This window comes from Acipenser ruthenus, chromosome 21 (genome assembly GCF_902713425.1).
Source record: "Acipenser ruthenus chromosome 21, fAciRut3.2 maternal haplotype, whole genome shotgun sequence".
NCBI classification, from domain to species: domain Eukaryota; kingdom Metazoa; phylum Chordata; class Actinopteri; order Acipenseriformes; family Acipenseridae; genus Acipenser; species Acipenser ruthenus.
In genome coordinates this window covers 5,578,321-5,599,574 of record NC_081209.1, presented here as the reverse complement: position 1 = coordinate 5,599,574, position 21,254 = coordinate 5,578,321, and the positions used below count along the sequence as shown (strand labels likewise).

General features: G+C 37.5%; 1 protein-coding gene across 2 annotated transcripts; it reads right to left on the bottom strand.

Moving 5' to 3' along the window:
- Nucleotides 1–562: 562 nt before the first annotated feature.
- On the bottom strand, nt 563–20,687 carry LOC117428497 (refilin-A-like). 2 transcript variants are annotated; one of them, XM_058994552.1, is made up of 4 exons: nt 20,412–20,687; nt 19,210–19,560; nt 7,271–7,380; nt 563–5,809 (listed from the first exon to the last, which is right to left on the bottom strand). In XM_058994552.1, the coding sequence occupies exons 2-4, from the start codon at nt 19,426–19,428 to the stop codon at nt 5,476–5,478; spliced, it is 663 nt and encodes a 220-aa protein (XP_058850535.1). In that variant the 5' UTR covers nt 19,429–19,560; nt 20,412–20,687; the 3' UTR covers nt 563–5,475. The 2 variants fall into 2 exon arrangements, with proteins under 2 accessions (XP_058850535.1, XP_033903474.2); XM_034047583.3 differs by lacking the exon at nt 20,412–20,687 and adding an exon at nt 20,256–20,386.
- Nucleotides 20,688–21,254: the final 567 nt, after the last annotated feature.

Here is a 21,254-nt window from a genome sequence, read left to right as displayed (position 1 = left end):
TTTAGTTTTTTTTTTCATAAATGTTGTTATTCCAATTTATTTCAAGCAGCTGCTCACAATAGGATATGCAATATCACACTGGATGGAATTGATTTTCGTCCTTTTTTGTATTGCAATGTTCTTTATATATTGATAATATTTTTGTTTGTTTGTTTTTTGCTTGTATTTTGTAATTTTTCAAAGTGGTTACTAATTACGTTCAAACTCTCTCCAATGGTTCATCTGCAATGAGACTATGTGAGTCACAGCAAAGGTAGCAGCATGCAGCAGATTATACAATGTCGTATTTGAAATATTTACATATTTTGGATCAAGGTAATAAAAAACAAAACAAGTAAAACATTCTCAGTAGAATAAAAGGTAATGTAAGTAAAGTTAATATGCGGTATGAAATTTGTTTTCAAGCATCAGTTAGCAGACAGAGACATATTCACTAATGGATGGATGCCAGATTATAGAACACAGTTGTCCTTGAATGATATCTGTGTACACATCGTAATAGTTCACATTCTGCTGGACAATATGTAAGAGGTTATGAAAATCAACCACAAGACAACAAACATTTTATTTAGATATACATTTGTCTTTTTTTAATTCTTTTCTTATTGATTGTTCAGAAAAGGATAAACGTGGGAATTATACAAAAATATAAAGGAAATTGTGAAGTGCCTTATTGCCACATTTACAACATGAAAGTATTTTACAAGCAGTTGTCAAGAAGTTAGAAAAACCAACAGTTATTACAAAAAAACTTATATTACACATACTCCCTTCACGTCACCTTTCTCTACTCTGCTCGGACCAGCTACATCTTTCACTGCCATCAAGGACACGTATGCCGTAGGTACTGTGGTAGAGACAAACCACAAACTTTTAAAAATTCAAAAGCACAGTGCTGTATTCTGGAAGGTCGCTACTGACTGAGACGAGAAAGCAGATCAGCTGGTATCCATCTTTTTGGAGGCAGGGTTGGGGGGGGGGTTCAAAAATGATTGTACAAAACCTTTGAAGATTTCTCTTGGGTGGCTGCAGCAGCATTTAATAATTGGGGGCTGGAGATAAGGAAGTCTAGCAGGCCTCTGAGACAGGTTTGATGAAGTGCTACTGAAATTGGAACCCAGCTACAGAATGTGATAATCTTGTGTGAAGTAGAGTTTTGTTCAACTTCATGCTTGTTGACTTAAACGAGGTGTAACTTAAGGCAACATTTCAACTTTTTTCAATGTGCTTTACAGAAAGTCACCATTGACCAGTATGAGCCAGGCTTTGAATAATGTCCAAAACTACCGAAGTTCCCTGCCTCCTTTTACAGGCTATAACAATAGGAACAACTTTATTTCTGTAACTACATTTAGAACCTCGGCAACTGATTGGAACTATTGTATAAGGCACCAGTTTTGTTTGTTTTATTTAGTCCACATTGTCTTTCTGCACCTTCACCACAACCATCTTCATTCAACAGTCTGAAACAGCAATTATACAATTCCAGCCCAGCAGCTCTCGCTGTTATACACACTCATTACTGTTAAACATACAGTGTGACCCACACTTATATAAAATTCATAAAACATACTCCTTTGTCTCATAGTCCTTCTGCGATGTATTCTGAATTTAAAATGCATAAACATACAGGAATATCATTATCTTCACCAGAATACATATTTCTTAAATAATAATAACAAAAAAAAAAAACGGCAGCAATTCTGTGATGTAATTATGCAGTGTTGAACAACATAAAGAGAAACTGGCAGACCGTGTGTGAGGAAAAAAAAACGAGGTAAGCAACATTTAAAATAAGACCAGTAATACAAACATTAAAAGGTCAGTACATAATGTACATGTATCAGGATGTATATTTAACAGCACTTTAGCTTAAGGATCCATTATGAAGAATTCATTATACATCTAAATGTGTGAAACAGGATGTATTAGGCAGCTATTAACATTACCTAGTAAAAATAATAGGCAAATCAGGAATTACAAGAAGCATCATAATTACTTTATAATATGACACAAGTATTTCTACTAGCAAGGTGCCCGTAGAATTGCATTGTAGTTTTCCTAGTTAATAATTGTCAAAATCTTTAATAACGTAGATGAAGGCATTAAAACGTTAAGGTGAGTTTGATTACAAATATTGCAATAAGGTGCAACATCACAGGCACAATTGTTTTCCTGGCAGTGATGAACTGGGTAAATATTAACATCCTGAAATCTACAAAACAACTGACGACGGAATAAGAAACTGGGGAGGGAATTTATAAAGGCTTTTTAATACCTCCTTCAGCATGTTTTATTACAAATCACATATCATTATGTCGATAAAACGCAAACTCTCCAAGCCTTTGGTGAGGATAAGTTTCAGTAGCACATGTGGCAGCATGCAAGGAAGACTGACTCCCTGTATATTAAAAACAGAACCACTAGGATTCAGTGGCTACTAAACCCACCCCTGTGAAAAAAAAAGTACTTTAATTCATTAAATATACAGCCCTTACAATATCTCACAATAGGTGCTGAAACCGAGTCCTGGCACAGCTGCACAAAAGGGAATCTGTACCTTAGATTAGGCAGCCAGGCTTCTGTTTCAATTCACTTAGCACATTTTTTCTAGGTCAGGACTTTTTTTCTGTGTTTCTGGGAGGGCAGAACTCTTAGCTCTAGCATCAATGTTTAAAAGTTTATCATTCAACAATAAATTTGAAATGTTTGTAGAGCCATAAACCAATGTTGAACTGGTCTTTATTTGTTTCTCCCTCACTTAATCCAATGGAATTTACATTTACAACACTCAACAACTAACATGCAATGTGTTTAAAAACGGACTATTTTGGTTTTGTTTTGTTTATATATATATATATTTTTTAAATCTCTTAATTTTTCTGTTGGGAACAGATTTAAAAAAAAAAAAATCCTCAAAAAGATTTGGTCACTTCTTCAAGTACTATTTATATATATATTTTTCGTTTTTATAGGATTACATTTTGAGAGTTTGCACGGCAAACAACATGAAAGACAGACAGTAAGTTAGATTTGAAGGGCAGCTAAACTGACTGGAAAAAGCAGTCATGCAGTGCAAGTCTTTTCATCAAAACCATGGTCTGATTTTTATCACCATGTTATTTTTTTTAGCAGTACTCTAATTTTTATGATTGAGGATTTAGGTTATGGGTGGTCATTTGCCTACATAAGAGCTGATCTGTTCCGTAAAGTACCTTTAAATGCTACAGTAGAGTACAAAAAGATGGATAAGGAGTGCATTGCTCTATATTGGAATAAATTTCATGCGGCTGATACTGGTAAGAGTGACCTGGGTAGTATCAGATGCCGCTGATCTTCAGAGTTATCAGGCAGTGCTACGTGCACACGCTGTATTAGCAACACAGCGTTGTGGTGGCAGAGCTTTATAAATGTTTTTTATGTTTCAGCCGTTTTATAAGTGCCTGTGACAAGCTGTAAAAAGCTGATGTATGATTCATTGTGTTTCCTGCTTCATGTCCAGCTTCCCGCACCAGGCCAGGGTACCAGGCTTGTAAATCACTGTGAAACAGAGGCAGACTTGAGGGATTTCCTTCCAGTTACATTTTCTATCCTTGAACGCAATCTGTGGCGGCTGCTGCTCACATCCCATTAACTGTAGCGCAGCTTCAAGAAACACATGCATCTACCTGCAGGGCTAAAATGTTTGAAGCTTGCTAGCACACACTGTGTATCTCATAGGGAATACATTTTGTGTGTGAATTCAAAAGTTTTGTGCTAAGGGCCTAAAATGTCAAAAGTAAGATATAATCCTTGCTATTTAGTAAACCCCATTACCAACTTCTGAAAATTAGGGCCCAAGATGCACAACTGGAAAGAGGACATGAGACGAATGATATTGCACAGTGATATGAATGTTTACAGCGTCCATGTCTTGGTCATTAAAAAACAACAAGCATATTTATGGTTATTCCCTCGATGAGGTTACAACAACAAACCAGGGCTTCCTAAGCCAGTTATTTGGCATTAGCGGTGCAGTAATGCAATTCAGGTGTGGAGGCTTTTTAAGATCTACAGTGGAGGACACAAACATTGCATCACTTTAGATTTTCCCCAGATTTCGACCTTATAAATATATCTTACAGATACTGTAGGTACAGTGTATGGCATAAACCGGGCCTCCAAGCCAAAGCCAGTGCTAGGCAATGACCAAAGCTAAGGGAAGGCCCACAAAGACCTATCGAACGAATCAGACTCCTGTCGACTTTAGAAAAGTCATCTCTTTGGTGTTGTCATTTGAACTTGTTTTTTCTCATTGAAAATGTTTTGTATTTTTTAAGAATGACTGATAAACATAAGATGAAGCACAATTCTTGTCCGTCTCTGCAGCATCAGTTTTTCTGCTTGAAAATCCTGCTTAGCTGTCCTTCAGAATGTAATGTTACCTTTTTGACTAGATACATTTAGCAAAGAGAAAAGCTGGTTAAAGTACACTGACGCAATAATTTAAAACATTATTATAGAATTACATCTGCCACAAGTAAAACAAGCCTTCCTACTGAAGTAATAAGGCCTTGCATTGCTGATATTTCTTTACATATCAGTGCATCGCAGCTTGACCTGATTCTTTATGAAATCTTTGGTCCACAATACAGACAATTTGGGAGTTTTTTTTTTTTTTTCATGCTACCACTAAATCATGTGTAAAAAAGAAAACAAAGGCACTTATTTTATACACCAGGTGAATGATTTTACTCATGAGCATAGTAATCTGTTTCAGAAACACAACCGAAAATATATTAAAATTAATCTGCATTGCGCATTCAAATGCTTAATATTACATCCAATATTTAAAAGGCACTACCCTGGCACTTGGAAGGATATTGTTTTCATATGAAATGAAAATTTCAAATGAAAAATGTTTGGTATATTGAGCAAAAGGACCAAGGAGGGTATACCAGAGCAATCAAAGGCACCACACCTGCCTAATCTTATCAGAAACTCTCAATTCTGTTTCCCTCATACACCGCTGCTACATCTGACAGGCAGCCAGATAAGTAGGCAATAGCCCCTTAATAGTATTACTCATTGTTGGTGATACCCCACCTCTGGGCTTGGAGCCTTGTGGGAGTAGTGCCTAAGGAATGAAAGAAAAAGTGCTGGTCTCCCAGTCTCACTCCCAACCCAGGAGATATAGTCGTAGTCTTGAGGGGGCACACTCCACCAAATCCCAGAACACAAATAAACCACAAACTAAAACAAAAATAAGAGCGTTACCCTATACCAAGACGACTAAGCAATAACATTAAAAATGTCTGCTTTAGGCAGCAAACGTATATGATGTATATAAATATGTACAGTCATCCAGACAGCACAAGTCCTGCCATTAAAATTTCAAGTACCTTTTCACTGTTAGCAAACAGCCGCTAAGCCCAGCGTGTCAGTCTTTACAGGACTCTCTCTCTCTCTCTCACTAGGGGATGAGCTTTGCACCAGTTAAAGGTCCTCGGTGTAGATTATACAGGGGCTGACGTCCTCGCTCGACTTCAGCTGCACGCTGGACACAAACCATCTTTTGGCGCTGGCAGAGTTGTAGTTGAGGGTGGTTCTGTAAATGTTCTTGGCGTGCTTGGGGAAGATGATGGTTGTGCTCTGGAACCGCAGTGCTTTCTGCCGGGGCTCGAACTGGAGCTCAGACTTGTAGTTCCGCCATGTGCAGTTAGGGGCCGCGATGAAGGTCTCGCTGTAAGAGGTGACGGTGGGGATCGGGGCGCAGTAGACTTCATTTCTGTAGTGCTTGTCGGAGTCGTACTTCACCTCCGAGTTGCACCTGGAATGAAAAAGAAATGCAATTTCAATTAAAATAAGTTGTCAGAGGTAAAAAGAAGAAAAGTTGTTTGATAAATCATTCATTTGGAACTGTCTATGTGTAACAGGGAGAAGGCTGGCCGCGAACTGGGGACCCCGTACACCGCAAGCGAGCATCTTAACCACAATGCAAAAGAGCCGGGCTCCTCTGCATTCGTGGTTTTAGAGCTTTTAACCTCATCTCACCAACGGGACGACAGAATCCATCACAACACTGCCCGTTACATATGTTTTTTTCAAGAATGCAAGAACAGGGGGCAAAAGATAGGGAGGTAATTGTAAACACAAAACAACAGTGTCCTTGCTCCATAACGGCAGCTCCAGGAATGACTTTTGACAGCTAAGAATAACTGATTCCACTCTGAGAAGAACAGTTCCAGTTCCAGCAACTAGGTGGCACTGCTATCTAAATATAATCAGTGAGGAGCTAATCCACAGAGCAGGCGAACTAATGCTGGATTTATGAATTAAATACTGAAGAAAATGTAAACCCCCGACCACTCAGAAACATGCATAGATCCCATATGCATGTTCTCATTACTGGTCGAACCGTTGCTGGTCAATCACCACCCTTACCCCAAAGAAAACGTCTGCTCTCAAAAAAACCCAGACAGTATTTGCACCTCAATGGATCCATTATAAAATTCTAATGATCTAAACCTCACAGATCATCTCAGCCAATCACATTTCAAGGTGTATTTAAGCCATAATTAGTTTTTAAGTGTAGAGCACAAGGAGGTTAACATTCCCAATTATAAGAAATGCCTGGCAAGTCGTTTATTTTAGAATTTGGAATGTTTACCTCCACCTTTACTGCACTTAAAAACAAATCAGGCACCATTACTTTATAGAAAAATACCTTGAAACATGTTTTTGTTTCCTTTCTTTTGCTTTTTATACTGGGATATCTGAATGAATCTAGACAGTCTTGTTTTTTACTTTGCTCTCTTATGCGGTACTTTAGCCAGTTGGAATGTTGTTTTTCTTGTTGAATTTCCTTAACTACAGAAAAAGCTGTAATGTGACATATCGTACAGCGACAGAGCGATCTGATTGGTTGTAAAGGTGGTGATGGTGTAGAAAAGCAGTGGCCAATCCTGCAGGTTTTCTGGGTCTCTTTAAATCATCAATGGCCGAAGACCTAGGAAACATGTTAGTGTTGACCAATTAAAAAAAATTGGTTCAATTGCGAAAATAATTGGTTCAATTAAGTAACGGAGAACTCGGGTGGAACGAAAACCAGAAGACCCTGCGGCTCTCCAGGACCAGGATTGGTCACCCCTGGTGTAGAATATTGCTTAATTAAATAAGTAGCAAAACTGCAAGCCATACAGTTGTGCACACACGATATTCTGCTCAACATGATGTAAACCTCAAGGAGGTGCAGTGGATAGAAAAGCGTCACCTGCTTCTTTTAACTGACCTGATTTCTTTAGCTGGTTCTGATTTCACCTCGATGCTTTCTCCGAAGAACACCGGGTACATTCTGGGCTTCATCTCAGTCCCAGGGGAGTTCAGGAGGAGATACGGCAGCTGCACACAACAGGGGAAAGAAGAGCTGAGTCGCATTCCATTTCAGAATTGGATTTTGTAAAATAAGCACTGATTATAAACGTTACGGAACTCCAAGGGTGAGATAAGAAAAGACACATACTGTTCTGTGCACATGTGCAGAATATATTTTTAAAACTATACTACATTATATACTATGCAAACACATTTCATGTAAGGCTCTTTGCATACTGTCAGTTGACAAACCAGAATAAAACCAATATATAAACCTATATACAAAAAATATATACAAAATCAAAAACAATAAGAACAGATTAGAGTCTTAGAGTTTAGAGTCTGCTGGCAAAGCCTGTCATGGTTTGGGGTCTTTATAAGATTATGTACTGATTCCCTGGGATTAGCAGAGGAAACAGATACCAGTATAAGTGTTTTAAAGGTTAGCAAGGGTTGTAACCACCATTCTCTTTAGTTGGCTGTACAGTTTCATCTACTGATTACAGTAGGGGTGTCCAATCCCAGTCCTGGAGGGCCATTCCACTCCACGTTTAACAGGTAAAATGATATAACGAAGTATGTCAGGGTCAATTAAACAATTTAGAACAGGGCTAGAACAAAGACCAGGAATGGAAGGACCAACTCTGTACACACCTGACCTACAGTACATGGCATGATTGGTCTATGTGTAGTCTCTTATTTGATAGCATTTGCCTGTTCGGCACAGTATGCACAGCCCTTGATGCATAAGGACTGTTTGTTTTTGTGTGGTATGCATGCGTGAAAACAAAACTGCAAGCTGCCAGTTCTTTGGAAATTGTATTAAGTTTGCTTGGGAAATGGCAGCAGAAAAGAATGATAAATGCTCTTGTATTTCATTGTTTGTTGGTTGTTCTTTTGAATGGTAGGGGAGGGTTTTTTTTTTTTTGTTGTTGTTTTTTGCTGACCTAAGCAGGGACGTGTGAACAATGTTCCTTTTGTACTTCAGCATGAATGTTTAATTGTGTTTTCAATCCCCCTGTCTACCCCAGTGGCAGAGCTCGAGATTTGCTTGTCAAAGCAAACATCAAGCCAGGTTTTAAAGTGAAAGCTGTTTACAACTGTATAAGCCTTGGCATTGGTGGCTATGGCTGAATCTGTTCTGAGATACTGTAACAAACTAGACGACAGCTATATTATTTTGGAGTGAGAAAGGCTTTAAGTTAATTAACGTAATGTAAGAAAACTCCTTTGTGTAATATAGTTTTATCACAGTGAATGTGTGCAGCCAAGCAAAGCAAATCACCCTTCAAATGTTTAACTGTTTCTCTCTCCCACTCTCTAGCTGTTATCAGCCTGTAACTCTAGGGCAGATTGTTCACTTTTTTCCCAGTGGTGTTGCTAGGATATTTGGACATGGGGGGGGGTATCATGCTACTTAGTGGCATTCAAGCACAGTCAGCAATGTGGATAATCTACAAAATCACCACTTTTTTTTACACCTTTATTTAAATGTACAGAACCTTAAGATGTCTGCTTTAAAAATCTGTGCTATTTAAATGTTATTATTGTGCTGTTATTATTGCGACTCAGTAGCCAGGTATGGTAAGTGCAGTGCCTAATGCTGCTGGAGGTACCCTGCTGCTTGCTCTTGTCAGCAGCAGGACATGCTTCGGATCCATGTCCCCTTGGCAGTTTAGGATTTACATACACTCCAGACAGGCAGCTAGTTTCTCCAGAACTCCGCTGAGTCAGCCCCAGCCTCCATCCTGCAGTCCTCAGATTCCAGCGCAGGTTTGTGGTACAAACAGGTTCCCAAAACGCTTTTTAACCCAATATTGCGTGGCACGAGTGACAACCAGTCAAAAAAAAATCAATGGAAGGACCAGCTGGAGAGTCCAGCAGGCTAGACAAAATCATGAATTGATACGGCATTGAACTACAGATACAGACTACTACTGATGCTGATGATGACGACAAAAAGAAAAGTAATTACTCTAGTAATATAACTTTAATAACTTAATTAAACGCTGAACGTAATATTACAGTTAATATTAAATCCCATTGTGAAGGGTAAAGGACAGTGCCTATAGCAGAGTGGTTTGACTGGTCTCCTAACCACTCTTAGACCGCCTGGATGGCTAAATGCTGAACAAACCAACAACAGCGTTTGCATATGGCGGCTCTTGCATACGAATTTCAATTTACATAGGGTTGTGCGACTAGTCATTTTCCCTGAACATGTCTTGGCAGGAATGATTTCTCTCTGAAAAGGCACCTGCTGGTGTATATCTAATGCAGTTAAATAAGTTTGCCCTTCCAGTACAGCACAGAACTCCTCCACTAGGCGCGCAAATGTATTAGTATAGCCACAATACATTGCATATGCTATATTGTAGATCTTTACATAAAAAAGGAATGGTGCAAGTTCTCAACATTTTTATGTATTCATACTAGAAGAAATGTATAAGTTTTGTTTCTTGAAGTATTACTACATACTCCACCACTGAGTGTTTTATATTTGTGGATAATGCTATTAATTTTATCCAGTTAGGTTATGGTTTTGATATTAGTCAGAACTGATGTGATGAGCTTAATCTAAATACAGACAGATTGACGCAATGCTAATTGGAAAACACCAAGACAGACAAAAAAAATGTATGTAAAAAAAACCCAAATATTTAAACCATGAATCTCCAGAGAAAGATTCCAGATACAGAAGTTTGCACTGCCAGTACTTCAGTGCATTCTCATGCTCTCTAAATTGAATAATCTTGTTTCGTTGGAGCACCAAATCCTCGGTTTAGAGAACAAGACTGTTGTTGTTTTACACTACCTGCTGCCAACACTATATTTTTCATGATGTTTCACAAAATATGTACAATTCATCATGGTAGGTGGGCATTGCCATACAGAGCATATGTGCTGTTTGCAGAGGTTTTGTATGAGTATCGAATATTTTACTGCATTTAATCCTGTACCTCAGAATATTGTAATCTGCCAAGTGTTTAATCTGTAGTATTTTGTACTTAATCATATCCTGATGTAACTATCACCATTTAATCATATCCTGATGTAACTTTCACTATTATCTGCTGTATTATTGAATTGTGGTTTGTCACACTTGAGAATTATTGTAATTCTTGTTCTTATTGTATGACTTATATTGTAACACTTGAATGTATTTGTATTTGCTTGCGATTGTAAGTCGCCCTGGATAAGGGCGTCTGCTAAGAAATAAATAATAATAATAATAATAATAATAATAAGCAACCAGCACCTCAATAGTTTTTCTTATCAGAAGGTTGACTCGCTGGCCTGTCTGTCTGTATCTGGGCACCGCTCTTACTACACCTGCTCAACCCATCACAACACATCAATAAATTATTGCAAGTCAGAGCTTGTTCCAGTTGCTAAAGAGACTGTATATTTTGCTAAAACATGTATCTGCTGTTGATACTGTAAATGTATGTATGTCTAGGTATATAGTTTGTGTTTCTTTTTTTTCTTTCAGTTATTGAATGCTCATTCTTTCTGTCATAATCAAAAAGTAATTATTTTAACCATTCTAATGCTGATGCTCAGTGGACCCCAATGCCTGCAAAAAAAATAATAATGTTCTTAATAGTGGGACAATGGGTCGTATTCCCCACTATGCTGGAATCACTACTTATTTAATTTAGTAAGGTCATATAATAAAGCTGTGATCACACCTGTCTCATATATTTCTTTTAGATGACATTTATTTTCATACTGCATGTCCCTTACACTGGGATATTTAACCTAAATGAGGGGGCGTTTTCAACACAATTTAATAAGGGGAAGTGGAAAATCCACCTCTATGACAGGTGCAGTGCAGGGCGGACAACAGATGAGCCGTACAGAAGAACTCGGAACCGTTCCTGCTATTCACTCTCAAGAAGAGTGCCAATCAGCAAAAACCACGCCAATCAGTGTGGAGGGAACGAATCGCTGAGAGGCTACTGCGCCACCTAGCACTTAGCAATTCCTATATCTTTAACCTGGACTCCCTCGAAACGCGATTTTAAACCAGACAGAAGAAAACAAACGAGACCTCCCAAGATGAGTCACTAAGTCAGCAGTTCTCTCAGGGAAGACACAATGTTGCATTAGCACCTGAGATACAGCAGTAGCATTCTTATAATAGTCTCACTGATTGGAATGAGTTGTGTAACAAGTAACACATTATTACTACTTGAGACACGACTACAAACCAGAATGCCAAACGTTAATATGAAACCTAATTTTTAACTCCAGTATTGAGTGCTGCTTGAATGAAGGTCATTATAAGTATAATGGATTACTGTAGAGTAGTTGTGTCCGAATTGTCTAACACTCAAAAATGCTCCACTGGGTGCAAAACACTGTCCAGCGCTCAAAATAAAAAGTGTGCACACAAAACAAGAACGGCATACGCTGACGTCTGTAATTGAGCAGTGAGACAGTAAATCGCATGGCACCAGCCCATAATGAGGTAACACAGATACATGTATTTAAGCTTACATTTTATGAACTTGCATTTTGATAATTTTTTTTTTTTTTTATGTCTTCCAGAATATTATTTTCATTTTGGTTGCAAGCATGGCAGAAAAGTCAGGCGAATAATAGGAATGATGCTGGAACAGGTTTATATTTTTAAAAAATTACCACAGATACAAAATGAATGCCAAAAGTTTTCTGATAAACTAATTTGTCTGGAGCTGTGTCTGGGTGAATAGACACTGATAACTCTATGCCAGAATCCATTGCTTCCTTTAGTTCCTGTTGCCCTTCTATCTCATTACCACTGGCGCATGTATCTGAGTCTCACTTTTTTTTTTATTTGCCTTTTTTTTATAACTGACTTTGCACCTTTTCTGTACTCTTACAGAAGTCCTCCTTTTAGACGTTAAACAGTAGAAATGCAAACTGGATTGCACTGTAGGACCGGTTTTACACATTACAGAAAGTGCTGCAAAAAAAAAAAAAAAACCTTTTAGTATTATCAACAGAAAAATGCGTACTTTTAATCGGCGTTCACGAAAGTCTTGCAGGCCTTTTCTTCTTTCAGAAAGATCAGTTATCAGTAATGCAGGCCTACAGCAAATTGTACTGATAACATAGTACTGAACTGCACTCATTTAACAGATAATGTCTAATCCTAGAATGGATTCAATCAAGTTTGAAGAAGCAGATATTAAAATAAAATACAAATAAAAACTGTACACCACTTCCTCAAGGTACTTTATTAAAACAAGATGTTTGGCCTGTCATTAAAGTATTAATTCACCTTCACACAATCGATATTGATTCCAGTGCCCTCTGTAAATATATAGTAAGTACTTACAATCATTTAGCCTATTTGACACATTAAATAAAAATACATTCAGCTGCCAAGTAGACAGATTACATGCTTACCAAAAAACAAAGCTAAAAAGTCAAATTTTATACACTTATCAAAAGAAAAAAAATATGTAAGGCTATTTCTGTTTGTTCATTTCAAATGTAGTTTTGTAGGTCAGGTCTCTTGAGATAAAGCTACTAGGTTTCATTTTCAAGAGAGTTATTGAGAGCCGGAGAAGAAAATTGAAAACAATACATAGAATAGACCTACAAGCCACTGCACTAGGGAGGAGGTACGGAGTAATTGGTACGGACAAGAGAGTATTAAGTTATTAAGTAAAAAGACTAATATAATGGCAGGGCTTATTTAGTTTCCTGTCAGTTCATTAAAAAATAAAAAATAAATAAAAAATAAAAAAAACATGCAGGTGTTTCAAACCTAGAATTGAACTTTTTATAATGTTATACGTTTCAAGCAAAACGTTTTAATATCTTATAAGTAACATGTTTTGAAATCTATACAAAAGCATTACGCAGTTAAATGAAATGTATTTAACCGTGAGATACCTACTGAAACATACTGTAACATCTCACTGTCAACAGTGTCCTGTCAATTCAAACAGTTACAAATTCAAAACAATACTGAACATTCAATAGTGAAGATCACTGTGTATATATAGTATTCAGTAATAGTTATAATACATCACATAGGCAAAAGCTTACATATTAAAAATACCTTATTATTTTCCCAAGTGTAGCTTCACTGTAAACCTACTTGTTTCCAAAATATAAAGCTGAGTTCCTGCAGAATGAATGTTGTCTTTCTTTCTTTCTTTTAGATATACCAGGAATACCACTTAGCTTTTTGTTACCCTTGGAATGGTAGGTGGCCCTCGGATATTACAATATATACAAGTGTAAAGGTTTACCTGCGCGAGTAATCGATTAATTAGAAAAACATGCTTTTGATGCCCAGTTGACAGCTGTGCAGTATATTACTGTACATGCACGGCAGATTGGAATATAATCTGAGTGAATGTACACATAAAAGTGTTGGGAGTACCTATCCCACGCACAGTAAGTGCACGGTAAGGGAATACGCAACCCGTGCACAGCATGTGTCTATTGGAAAGCAGCACCAGCAGAAAATAAACTGATTAGCACAGCCCCAAAGGTTTGTTATCTCAGGTGAAGGCCGGTTTCCTGGTGGAATTTAAAAAATGTCACGTTTTAGGGAAGAAAAAAAAAAGTACTATATTTTTCCAATGGGGTGCATCTATTTAGAGTTTCTCTGGAGCGATTAAAGGGGACACGTGTGAAATTTAACTTTGACAAATGTGCATGTCTATCGGAAATTACCATTAATCACAGCAAAAAAATAAACGCTGAAAAAAGATAACACTTTACGGACTTACTGGTATTTATTTACTTTTTAATTATTATTTTTTTCCTTCCCAGTGTTAGCTGCTGGTTCATGCTCTCATAAATTAACCTTTTGTCTGCTGGATGTCTATCCAGTGTTTGTTTTCCTTTGGAATAGAAGAAAAAAGCCTGTTCTTAGATTTCTAATGTGTTTTAGGAACATTTCACTTGATAGCGTATTAAATGAGCTGGAATGAATGTCTAATCACTGACTAAATAAACTGTAAGTGTAAATGTGTGTGCATTTCGCAGAGTTTTATGGTTTATGTTTCTGCCATTTATATACATGGTATTTCTATCATTCAATTCTGGTTTCATTAGCTTCTCTAGGTAAATGTTTATTAATTGTTTAGTGAGTTTGTGAATTTAAAAGGAATATAAAAACTCCACGTCAGCTCCACGTAAACCAGCCAGGTAGAAGTCTATGAACTCTAATTCTAATTCCCAATCTGAAACGTGAACCCTGCAGAATTGTGCTGTGATGTTGCTGCTGTTAACACAGACCTCAGTGCACTGATATGAAGGATAATCCTCAAAGCAATGTATCCAGAGAAACCACAGGCCAGAAAAATCAACAGGAGGCCCCACACTAACACATTTACATACACACATAACTAGGTGTAATGGGAAAAAGTCACCATGCAACTCTGATATCTAAGAACATTGAGCTCATATAACCCCTATAATCAAAAGACCATCAAAAGCCATTCCTCTGCATTAAATAATGAATCCACTGTTCTTTAGTACAGCCAGCATGTGTTTAAACAACAATGCAGAACTTTCATAAACAGGTTATCTATCAAATTAAAAAACAAAAGCTACAGTGTGACTTACTGTTCTTCCCTATTGTAGTTCCCACTTAAAAAGAGGAAACACAGTACAGTATGGTACTGTTGATTTATGCTATTAAAATAGTAACTTCTAAAGGATTACATCTTACATGGAAACAAGCTGTTTAACAGTGAAGCGCTATGGAGAACCGTCCTTATTTCAGACACTGTGCACCTCATGCAAGTGCTTATTTTATGCACTTATATTGTGAAATATCCCAGAAAGAAAACTGAGAATACTGGCATGTATGGCATATCTCATTTTATGGAAAATATTGGGTATGATTGAGAAATGGCATGAATTTAAAAATAAATACATTCATATATTAAAAAAAAAATACCTTACTTATCTCCTTATATATAAACAGTATAGGTAGAAAATATGGCACCTCATGCTGTCTGTACAGATTAATACAGTGACTGACCATGTATCGTTTGCCACACCTTGATCCTGTCTTGAAGCCCCTATCATTCAGTCCTGGAGACCAGCGCAATGGCTATGTGAAGAGCAATGGCCACTGGGCTCCTACAGCTGTGTGGCCAAAAGGTTTGCATCCCCCCTATAGAATTAACTCATTGTGCTTCATAAAGTCACATGAAACCTGCTGAATAATGTTAAGTTAACATATTGAATTACATAGTGCTTTGTAGTTTTCCATATACTTAATGAAAAACTACCAAAAATAAAAAAATGTGACATTTCGAAATCTAACATAAAATACTGTACTACTATTATGGTAGACTTTTGCGATATAATTTTGTAGTTTCTATGATTACATGATGTTAAATAAAAGATCTTAATATATATATATATATATATATATATATATATATATATATATATATATATATATATATATATATATATATATTTGGCCATAGCTGTAGATTGGGACTTCCAAACCCATTTCACTAAAAGCCCAGAGGTGAAAACAAATGAACACAGGCTGTACCTAGCCAGCTCCCGGGTCCTTTTCAAATAGTCAAGTAAATGTCTGTAGCTGCTGGACAGCTGGGGCTGAAGCCAGACAGGGTTACAGAGGAGTTTGCTGCTGTTAGCTCATTCCCGTGGTCTCGGGCTCAGCAGTCCACATTACTAACCCCTGTCTCATTGCGCACTTCACACCACGGCCAGGCTCACAGGCTGACAGAGCACAGAGGTCGCAGTAGGTTATGGTTCAAGTGCATTAGCAGGAAAGTGTACAGGCAATACTACACCGAGTTAAACATGATCTGTGGATAAATACATCAGTCACTAGTGCTGTCAATTCACCACCTATTGGGAAGCTGCTAATACAGAACAGTACAGAGTTGAGCATCCGGAAGTCTATTAACCAGAATGTCAATTAACCAGTCATTTTCCTTTATATTTTCATATGCATATAAGCACTACTGGGAAACAGAGAAGATGATTACAGATAATTGCCCTATTATTTACTCTGTAATTCATATGAATTATATTTATGCAAATAGGTACTGACACCAATTTTATATTTATATTATTTTATATTTATATTATTTATTTTATATATATATATTTTAAATTATTGTTTTATTTTCTCTGACACCAATTCTGATGCCAAATGGTAGCACAAAACTGAACAAGTATGCTGCTGCAGTATGGACTTCACGACTGGTTTGCAAACACACAATTCTGCAGAAGTATTATTGCAGTATTGTACTTGGTGAAGAATCTAGCATACCGAGTTTTGAATTCTGCTTCCTTACAAGCACTTTTATTCCACAGAAGTTGACCCGCCCCCTCCCTCCCTCCCCCACAAGGACAAGGGTACCCTGCGTCCCCAGTGAAATGTAGCTCTGTGGGGACAGGCTGGACAGCAAAGACGCTCGGTTCCTGACAGACAGCCTGTCTCAGCTTACATGCAAGGCTGCAATTCCAGAAATCCAGTCATGTGACAGGCAGGACCAAAGTAATAATCAACACATTCCTAAACTAACAGGAACAGGGCACTGGCACACATTGCCCCCCAAAAAATTAATTTGTGTGCCCTGCAGTCAAGAAGTACTGATAAGTGGCGTGTATGGAACCTGACGGTCTTGGAAACTATTTTTAAAGCATGCTGGTTAAAGGACAACACAGATCCATAGAATGTTTAACCTCATGGAACCTTCATTCAAAACATGTCAGGTTTCTAAAGGTGGGTAGTAGGTAGTTGGGAGATTTTAACGTTTGATGGACAGTAAGTTTTCTGATTTCTGTTTCAGGCTGACGTATTGAATATCGAAAGTTGGAATGTGTGCACTTGTGACGGAAAGAGCTGCAATTCTACATTCAAATGACAGCAGGGCATTAGATGCAAACAGTTCCAAACACGGCATTGCGTGGCTGCATTGAGAAAGCAAAGGGCTGGTTATTTAACTAGATTTGCATGGTAATTTGCTCTGCGTGCAGTGCTGAACACAACAATGTACTTTTCTGAGGGAATGCAAATCCTTCAAAAGACATACAGCTTAGAAAACAATGTCTATAGAATAAAGTACATTGTCATGAAATAGCTTTTGCAGATGAAACTCATATATATTTCAGTAACATAACAACAGGCCACCCTTGGGTCGTTGGAAGAAGGCATCAGGCACTGTCTGGGGTATAGCTAGAATCCTAACAATCTTGCAGATAACTTTTTACTCTGCTTAACAACCCAATAAATGTCATGTTATTTCTTGCCAGTCTGCGTAGTTAGCTGTTGCTCCTATTCTACTTAGTGTGCAGCCAATGTTAAACCCTGAAGTGAGTCTTTCATCTTCAATTTGAACGGTATTTGAAAGATCGACAATGAAAGGGAAACATGTGCTGTGTATTTGTAAATATGTAGAGGTCTTTAATTAAATTGAAATGTGTGGATTGATTGTTCAATGAATGGAGTGCCTTTTTTTTGTTAACTAATTGTTTTACTTTCAATGTGCCACATTTACTGTAATATCTGCTGTACTACTGTGGTGCTAATTTTTAAATATAAATTAATAAAATGTAATTCATTTTGCACAGGTTTGAAAACCACCCCTGTTGTAACAGTAACTAACGAAAGACCACAGATATGAAGAACATAATATTATATTTTTCTTATATGCAGATATTAATTTACTATGACATCTGGTGCAAATCTCAAGTATTTTACATTGTATTTTCATTACGTTGCCTTTTGACTTGGTCGCTGTCTTTAAGAATTGCACATGAGCCTTAATGAGTAAAATACACAAAACAACATTGCCGCTTACAAACAATGGTTTTCTTAAAATCCTAACAGGCATCCAAGCCTAATGCTGAGCACTACGTACTCGTATAAAATGAATAAGCAGTCTGGAAGGTCAATATACCAACAATAGTGTTCTTATTTGATGGCAGAACATTTGCTTTGTTTCAGCTAATGTTAGGTATAGACCTGCTTATAGTAGCCAGTGAGAGGTCCCATTGTACCCTTGCCCTGGTCATTTACTTTAGACAGGTACTGCAACATTAAACCCAGAATACTTTTAGAATAATGACGTTTCCTATCTCAATCCTATCTGGAGAACTTTATTTTGTGACATACTGAAGTTCCACCCTACCGTCCGCTGTGCGTCTGAACACGCCAGTTGTCCACAGTTAACACCACACACTCCAATAATTGGTCAAAAACAGGTTGCTATTGTTTACTGCAGTCTGCATTGTTGGGTATGCAGATATTCAGGTTTCCACTCTACCAGAAATTCCAGCAACTGCTGGTTTAGCTAAAGACCAGCAATAGTTCAGAACAATAACACACAGCTACTCGCTTATAAGCTAGGGGTAAAGTACATCACCTTTATTATAACACAAGAACAGTTCTGTGCGCTGGAATTTCTCATAAGGCAGATGACCCTCATTGATGGGTAATGATTTACATTACCGGTCTACTATATTCCCTGACCAAGGCTAGTTGTTATTTAGTTTCATATTAACTGGAGGCTAGCATTTAATATGTATCATCAATAGTAGACTAGCTGTTGGAAGGCTTTATTGTACTGCATGTAGACTATTATCATCATGTAATTGTGTGATTTCAGACTGGGCATGTACTGTAAATAAAATCCAATTACAGTACAGTCCTTTTAATTGCAATTACATCTCCTTAAATAAGTGTGTATGTTATTAGTATCACATGCTAAACAGTATTTCATTTTTTATAACAAATAAATAGGCAACTAACTAACTAACTAACTAACTAACTAACTAACTAACTAACTAAATAAATAAATAAACAAACAAATAAATAAATAAATAAATAAATACTTGGTTTCTTACCAGTTTGCCTTCCTTGCTCTCCTTTCTGTAATTGTATCCATGCTGTTCAATGGGTGTGCTGCTTCCCCCGGCTCGGCTCTCCAGTATACCCGGGGAGATAGAATAGAAAGGCGGGCTGGGGCTCGGAGGCAGCCCTGAATCCGGACTGTCAAGCAACCCTTCCCGGTTCTTCCCTTTCAAGCTGTCATCCATCGCTTGCAAGTGTAGATGGCCCACCATTTCTGGGGCAACTGAATTCAAACTTGGGAAAACTCTCTCGTAAATGTTAATCTCGATTACAAATTTGGTTAATGTTTAACAAATCCAGGATGATAAAATAGCTAAACCACGAAGCTCCTACGTGTGAGATATCTGCAAAAAAGAAATCGGAAAAACAATTAGTTGTTTTATTGCAATTCTATTAACCTATGTCGTATCGAAAGCTCTGTGTGTGTGTTTACAAAACACTTTTATTTACAATAAGCAACACAATAATAATTTAAATTAAATAAATCCTAGATCTAGCTAATACTTATGTCATTATCTGAATCAAACTAAATGTCAACTGTATAAGCTAACACTTGCTCGGCTAATCTTATACCATTGCGGTGAACATTACTGAACAGAATTACTGCTTGACTCGAACCTTCTTTTGACAGCTATAGATTTGACTGACAGCAAATATGTAACTAGTGTAAAGCGCATTTAAAACGCGAAGGAATAATCTACCAAAGCGTAAATATTGCATAGGACCACAAATAGTACAGTAGATTAATTTACGTTCTCTTAAACGCTAAATTGTAAAGTATATAAATTAATAATAACATTGACATTTTCAATACACTACACAAAAAAATAAATATTATTCACAGGAACGGCAAAATAAATCTCGAATAAACAATAATACAATCCTGTTTAGAGGTAAACTGTACAATATTTAAAGAAACCCGCTTAGTATTGAAATTATACAGGTAATTATAATTTGTAAATAGAAAACAATAACGTAGAAGAAAAAACAGACACACCGACGTACATTATGCACACAAATAATAATTTAAAAAAAGTACCCGAGCTCTGTGAAGAATACAGCTCTAGTCAGTACAGTAGTCGGGTTCTTTTTATAAATCCGTGGTCTCTGCACCGAGTGTCTCCCGTCGCACTAAACTGAGCAGCCCTGCTTTGAGAGACTGCTCTTAATTCTGAGTGCCAGCTACTTTTCCTACCTGGAGAGATTCCAGCCCAATGATTATCTGGAACGATTCCAGATCCGGCCAGTAGGGAGAGCTCTCATATACTGTACATCCATCCTTCCAGTAGTTGAGTTGTAAATATGTGGAGAGAGCGAGGAAAGGACTCCACAGCCTGGACTTGGGCTGATCAGCTGTGAATATCAAACACGTTGCAAATGGAAACAGCAACAACTGAGGCCTTTGAGAATCCGGATAAATGATGGGATTACAATCTTGATGGTATAGGTTTTCAACCTACTACAATACTGCAATGCTACATAGTACACAAACATATTACTGTTTTCACAGTACTCTAAACGCACCTACTGGACAGTCTTCGCATTACACTCAAATTAAAATGTTGCTGTCCTCCCCGAACAGAAAACACAGCCAGCTTTGATTTTAAAGCATTGGTTTGCTCTCCTTAAAAAGAGCACTGGTGTACCAGTACACTTCAGCAGATCCACAGCAGCTGCACTATTACGTTTTAAATGAGCTGTAGTTATTGGGGTTGTGCTTTCAGTGCGTTAATTCCAGTTCAGGGTAAGATCGAGGCCAGGGAGGCCCAGCTCTCCCCACAATCAGTGGAGTATTCAGCACTTGTGATTGGTAAACGGTTTACACTAACCTCTGCAGAACACACTACTGCCTTGGCACAGCTCAGAGGCAGCAGCCCACACAATAGCCCTAATATGCTGCCGTCTGGAATACGAAACTGCACACCACAGTTCAGTCAAGGACTACAATGTTAATACTGTGTTGTCAAGGACTACAATGTTAATACTGTATTGTCTTCTTTTTTTTAAAGGATACTGTAAATATACTAACAGTACTGGC

Bases quoted from the DNA above. Each gene is read 5' to 3' on its own strand.
- LOC117428497 (XM_058994552.1), bottom strand. From the start codon at position 19,428: ATGGTGGGCCATCTACACTTGCAAGCGATGGATGACAGCTTGAAAGGG. The intron at 7,381-19,209 runs GTAAGAAACCAA...TGTTGTGTGCAG, and splicing joins AGAGCAAGGAAGGCAAACTG to CTGCCGTATCTCCTCCTGAA. The intron at 5,810-7,270 runs GTCAGTTAAAAG...TTTTCATTCCAG, and splicing joins GAACCAGCTAAAGAAATCAG to GTGCAACTCGGAGGTGAAGT.